Here is a 6,644-nt window from a genome sequence, read left to right as displayed (position 1 = left end):
TATTCTTGTACATAGGAGCAGTATTATAGTAGCTATATTCTTGCACATAGGAGCAGTATTATAGTAGTTACATTCTTGTATATAGGAGCAGTATTATAGTAGTTATATTCTTGTACATAGGGGCAGTATTATAGTAGTTATATTCTTGTACATAGGAGTAGTATTATAGCAGTTCTATTCTTGTACATAGGGGCAGTATTATAGTAGTTCTATTCTTGTACATAGGGGGCAGTATTATAGTAGTTATATTCCTGTACATAGGGGCAGTAAGTATTATAGTAGTTATATTCTTGTACATAGGGGCAGTATTATAGTAGTTATATTCTTGTACATAGGAGCAGTATTATAGTAGTTATATTCTTGTACATAGGAGCAGTATTATAGTAGTTATATTCTTGTATATAGGGGCAGTATTATAGTAGTTATATTCTTGTACATAGGAGCAGTATTATAGTAGTTATATTCTTGTACATAGGAGGCAGTATTATAGTAGTTATATTCTTGTACATAGGGGCAGTATTATAGTAGTTATTCTTGTATATAGGGGGCAGTATTATAGCAGTTATATTCTTGTACATAGGAGCAGTATTATAGTAGTTATATTCTTGTATATAGTGCTGCCTTTGGTACTAAAGAAATGTCTGTATTGTCAGAATTCTATAGTACTTTTACATTCTGGGGATTTCATGGAAACAGGTACGTGACCTTTACAGCAGGAGCCCTGAGCTTGTCTTTGTATGTGGACCTGAATCCGATCCTCGGGTTCTCATTGACTGGCTGTTGCTCTCTTGACAGCTTTTATAATGGATACAAATGTGCATTGTCAATGCCAGCCTGAATTATTGAGTATTTGCCACCCATGAAAGGCTGATCTACTCCCAACCCAAGAGTCTTAATGAATAATTCATTTCTGTTGATCTGAGCCCTCAGCAGAATCCTCCATGGTTCACCAGTGACACTTGGACATTGAACTTGGATAGTTGTCCATGCAGAGCATTGGACACTTTTCTCAGCAATGACCCCAAAATGCTGAACTATTTGCTTGCGTCTTCTGAAGACCAAAACAGACCAGAATCCACCTTCTGCAATGCACCAAAATAATATCTCCAAGAAATGGAGGTCCGATAGAGGAAACGCTAAGAGAGTGACAGTGATGGTGCCGGGTCATGAGGCTGAAGGTGGCACACGTGTGGCACCATTGACCCCCAGGCTTTGTCTAAGGACAGCACATTCTCCAGCTTCGTCTCCAAGAAGCCTGGGTGATTGCAAGAACAAAGGAGCTCGGCGGGAGAACTTGCTACAGAAGGTAAATAGATTTTTCATGTGTAATAATATTAATCTTGATTTTTGGTAGTCCCCTCTAATGGAGGAGAGACGGGTGGTGGTGGAGTCGCCCTCTACTATCATGCCGTTTCCTAGTTCTCTTTGTTGGAGGTAATCCTGGATGCACGCTTATCATTGCCCAAGTTAGTCTGGCCCAGATTTCCCTAATATTTGGGGGGGGGGGGAATAGTCTTTTATAGGGTTTTTTTCCGGGTTCTATTTTCATAAATGCACTCACCCTGCCTCCTGGATTCCTGCCTGCCAAGGGGCAGTGCCCTCCTGGTGATTGCCTGTTCAGGGCAGTGGCATGGATGAAGGGCTAGTCCAAACTTCGCTGATGCTGCTAGCAGAGGCAACGTTACCTCTGCTGCATGGGAGTAGTGCTGGGTAACGACACTGGCAGGATCCCGCCATCTATCCAGCTTCAGAGCAGTATTTGCAAACAGCTTGCAAGAGCACGCACCTTGTCTAGAATACCTCGGCAATGAGGTTGTTTGTTGTTACAAGCACTTTGCGAATTTACCCATTAAATAAGATGAGACATCCCCTATAAGACATTGCAATGTGATGAGTTACATGGACCAAGTCACACTCATAGTATTATCTTCTATCCCAGATACCAGCCGATGCCAGATGCCCGGACATTGCATTAAATGAACGTGCGGCTGACAGAGGAAGACTATCTGCTTTGCCGTTAATCAAGAAAGGAGCAGGAAAGGTCACAGGTATGGGCTGTGCAGGCGGCATATGGGTCGGGCGGGCATCTTTGCCTATGACACGCTTCCGTGGGGAGATGTTGGGCTTTTAAATGCAGCTGTTGGGGGCATGGAAATGTAACCAGTCAAGCATGACTTTACGCCACTCTCAAAGGTTTGTCTGGCTCCGACCACAATTGCGCCCTCATTAGGGTGTGCCGGGCACCGCCAGCTGTGATCTTCCATCTGCTGCATAAGAAAAGCACCGGCACTTGCCAATGTCTGTAAATGGCAAGTTCAGATAATGAAGGGGGGTGTCCAGTACAAAGCCTGGCTCCACTGCACTTGGCACGTTATGGTGGGTGTCAGTGTCGCCCCTTGGTGCGATGGTTTACATATTATATGTCAGGGGGCGGTAATCGCGCTGCCCCTCTCATTATAGGGCAATCTACGAAAAATACATGAAAGGTGCCTACGCCCGATGCCAGATTTATAGTCTAATTTACGCACATTAAATCCACGTTTAGCCACCTGCTCTTTTATCACCAGCTGTAATGGTGGAGGCTTCACTGATCTCGTGGCTGCTGCCGGTGTCAGGTATCTGATAGAATACAGAATTCTAAGACTCGGAAATGAATGAAGGCTAAACTAGAAAATATAAGTTAGCGTCCTTATTAATAGTGACGAGTAGAAGAAACTTTATTTTTTCTCACAATACTGCCTAATATAACCCCATTTTTTACAATTACATTTTTTTTGTTACCGTAGGAACAGTTTAGAAGTGCACAGTTTTTCAGGTCTATGACTGGAAATAAACCATTGAGCTATAACTATATTTTTTACCTTGTTATTAAAGGGGATGTCTAGGACATTCATACTGATGGCCCATCCTTAGAATAGGTCAATATGAGATCCATGGGTGTCACACACTTGGCACCCCCACGATAAACTGCAGGTCCTGAAATACAAAGTGTATAGAGCCAGGACACCAGACCGACGTACACGGGGTAGTGGCCGCTCTCAGGTGCTGCAGCTCACTTCCTATTGAAGTGAATGTGATGTAAACTGTAGCACCTGAGAACGAGCACTACATTATGTGTATGGCGTTGTGCTTCTCTGGGGCTGTATACTCTGTATTTCAGTCTGCAGTGAGGGTGCTGGACTCTCACTAATCTCATTTATTTACTACCCTAATTACAGTCCTCAACACTGAAACTGCAACACCAAGAAGGAAATGTTGTGGAATCATCAAAATCCACTGCTGGCAGCACCCATTAAAATTGCCAACAAGTCACGTCCCGGATGTGCTTGTTACGAGACAAACGCTGCAGCCATGGTACCACGTTTAGGCCATGCAGGCTGCTCACAGTAGCACCAGCAACATGTGGCATAGTGTCGTGTTGAGAATCAGCTCCTGGGACTCTGGAGAAATGGCCACACCACTGGTTCCACAATTGATCTATTCTATACTGCCAAGACTAAGGCTTCAGACACAAAACAGTCAGGAGGCATATGCACGGATCTGGATGATTTGTCTAAGTGCCTTCAGCGCAGAACATCCCTCAATCCTTAATAACCTGACAGATAGCAGCCGAGGCCGGAAGTGCCGGGATTTCTGCACGAGTCGCTTTATCATGTGCCGATCAGTAACCTGTCTGTCCATTTTGTGACTTCCATAACCCCACACCTTTTCCTTCTTGGTGTTGTAGTTTCAAAGTTGAGGAGTGTAGAAAAAAAAAAAGCCATCTCCTTTGCCCGTTGCCATTTACCTCCATTACATTTAGGTATCTATCTTTGATCATTTAATCCCCTCCCTGTCTTTAGGGTTTGTTTTTGCATAGAAACTTCACATACATCCTTAGAATATCCTGAATGTTTCAGCATGCTCTTAGAAGTCTCTTATGAAGGCTGCTGCATTAACATGATTCTGTAGTTCAGCATGGTCTTGCTGCTCTGTAACTTTCCAGTTTCTTTTCATCAGCATTCTGCCAGCACCATGGGTGCTGTAAATTCCTTTCCCCTCACTTCCCTTTCATACACTGCTCCTGCCTTTATCAACTGGTTTGCCTGTCCAAAATGAAATGCTTGCCTGTTATACCTGTAGATAGGAACGCAGGAGCAGGGAAAGACCCCCTCTACTTCACGTACACAAATAAAAGATCCATCTCCTCTTCCTGCCACAATAAATACCCCCCACTACCTGTAATCCTGCGGTTACAGACAGATTACGTTCCTGTGGCCGGCGTGGGTGAATTGATTTTTCTAAGGTTATTTTTAAAGAAAGTGATTTAGGTCCTCTGCTGTGCGCCACAGGACAGAGTCCATCTATTATGGGATCTTGTATAATGGCGGATATAAACATACAAATCTGAATGTTTCTTGTTCTTAGACCTAATATTACTCTATTCTCCAGCTGTAAGTGTCCGAGATACTGGCAAGAATACGATCCTCACCCCCATTGTGAAGGCGTCACCAACCAGCCGGAAGCAGAAACCTCAGCCCATCACTGCCAGTGATATGTCACCATGGGTCAGAGCGTCTCCTTCAGAGACCTCGCTGACATGTCTCCTTCACAGCATCCCATCTCCAAAGACGTGCCCTGACAACATGGCTGAGTGCCCGCAAAGCCAGAGGGAGTCTGCCAACAAGGACAACTGGAGCCCCAAAGCAAGCCCCTCTGAAGAGCCACCATACAAAGACAAGGGTAATGGCAGAGCTAAACTCCGGGGCCGAAACGGAGTGACCAAGAGACGGTCCTTTAATAAATTCCATCATCTAAAATTACCTCCGGTCCCTGCAGTCACCGAGCTCAACTTCAGCCGCAACTTCAGCTTTTCATTCTTTGAGTTACCTCAACATCAGGGTCCTCAACACTGGCTCCAGCGGCAGAAATACGTGTATATGGTAATGAGACAACTGCAATAAACCGGCTATAAATGTGTCCTGTGGTGAATTAATGTACAATGTCACTTCATGTAATGGGGCAGTATTATATTCTTGTACATAGGGGCAGTATTATAGTAGTTATATTCTTGTATATAGGGGGCAGTATTATAGTAGTTATATTCTTGTACATAGGGGCAGTATTATAGTAGTTATATTCTTGTATATAGGGAGCAGTATTATAGTAGTTATGTTCTTGTACATAGGAGCAGTATTATAGTAGTTATATTCTTGTACATAGGAGCAGTATTATAGTAGTTATATTCTTGTACATAGGGGCAGTATTATAGTAGTTATATTCTTGTACATAGGGGCAGTATTATAGTAGTTATATTCTTGTATATAGGGAGCAGTATTATAGTAGTTATGTTCTTGTACATAGGAGCAGTATTATAGTAGTTATATTCTTGTACATAGGAGCAGTATTATAGTAGTTATATTATTATACATAGGAGCAGTATTATAGTAGTTATATTCTTGTACATAGGGGCAGTATTATAGTAGTTATATTCTTGTACAGAGGGGCAGTATTATAGTAGTTATATTCTTGTACAGAGGGGCAGTATTATAGTAGTTATATTCTTGTACAGAGGGGCAGTATTATAGTAGTTATATTCTTGTACATAGGAGCAGTATTATAGTAGTTATATTATTATACATAGGAGCAGTATTATAGTAGTTATATTCTTGTACAGAGGGGCAGTATTATAGTAGTTATATTCTTGTACAGAGGGGCAGTATTATAGTAGTTATATTCTTGTACAGAGGAGCAGTATTATAGTAGTTATATTATTATACATAGGAGCAGTATTATAGTAGTTATATTCTTGTACATAGGGGCAGTATTATAGTAGTTATATTCTTGTACAGAGGGGCAGTATTATAGTAGTTATATTCTTGTACATAGGAGCAGTATTATAGTAGTTATATTCTTGTACATAGGAGCAGTATTATAGTAGTTATATTCTTGTACATAGGAGCAGTATTATAGTAGTTATATTATTATACATAGGAGCAGTATTATAGTAGTTATATTCTTGTACATAGGGGCAGTATTATAGTAGTTATATTCTTGTACATATGAGCAGTATTATAGTAGTTATATTCTTGTACATAGGAGCAGTATTATAGTAGTTATATTCCTGTACATAGGGGCAGTATTATAGTAGTTATATGCTTGTACATAGGGAGCAGTATTATAGTAGTTATATTCTTGTATATAGGATCAGTATTATAGTAGTTATATTCTTGTACATAGGGGCAGTATTATAGTAGTTATATTCTTGTACATAGGGGGCAGTATTATAGTAGTTATATTCTTGTACATAGGAGCAGTATTATAGTAGTTATATTCTTGTACATATGGGGCAGTATTATAGTAGTTATATTCTTGTACATAGGGGCAGTATTATAGTAGTTATATTCTTGTACATAGGAGCAGTATTATAGTAGTTATATTCTTGTACATAGGGGCAGTAATATAGTAGTTATATTCTTGTACATAGGAGCAGTATTATAACAGTTATATTCTTGTATATAGGGGCAGTATTGTAGTTATTTTTTTGTACATAGGGAGCAGTATCATAGCAGTTAAATTGTTGAATAACTTTTGATTCCTATTCCTTAGATGTAAGTAGTCCACTATGATGTATACCTCATACATACAGTACATTTATCAGCTAC

At 40.8% G+C, this 6,644-nt stretch overlaps 1 protein-coding gene across 1 annotated transcript; it reads left to right on the top strand.

Annotated features, from left to right (window-relative positions):
• Positions 1–519: 519 nt before the first annotated feature.
• LOC143788605 (uncharacterized) lies at positions 520–5,006 on the top strand. Its single transcript, XM_077278395.1, has 3 exons — positions 520–1,306; positions 1,940–2,048; positions 4,432–5,006. Exons 1-3 carry the CDS (start codon positions 1,088–1,090, stop codon positions 4,941–4,943), a joined length of 840 nt encoding a protein of 279 aa, XP_077134510.1. The 5' UTR covers positions 520–1,087; the 3' UTR covers positions 4,944–5,006.
• The last annotated feature ends 1,638 nt before the right edge of the window (positions 5,007–6,644 follow it).

Source organism: Ranitomeya variabilis, chromosome 8, assembly GCF_051348905.1.
Source record: "Ranitomeya variabilis isolate aRanVar5 chromosome 8, aRanVar5.hap1, whole genome shotgun sequence".
NCBI lineage: Eukaryota > Metazoa > Chordata > Amphibia > Anura > Dendrobatidae > Ranitomeya > Ranitomeya variabilis.
The sequence above is the reverse complement of the archived record's forward strand: the minus strand, read 5'-3'. Positions and strand labels throughout refer to the sequence as shown.

Coding starts and splice junctions, on each gene's coding strand:
- LOC143788605 (XM_077278395.1), top strand. CDS start 1,088: ATGCACCAAAATAATATCTCCAAGAAATGGAGGTCCGATAGAGGAAAC. Junction 1,307..1,939: donor GGGAGAACTTGCTACAGAAG/GTAAATAGATTT, acceptor CTTCTATCCCAG/ATACCAGCCGATGCCAGATG. Junction 2,049..4,431: donor AGGAGCAGGAAAGGTCACAG/GTATGGGCTGTG, acceptor TCTATTCTCCAG/CTGTAAGTGTCCGAGATACT.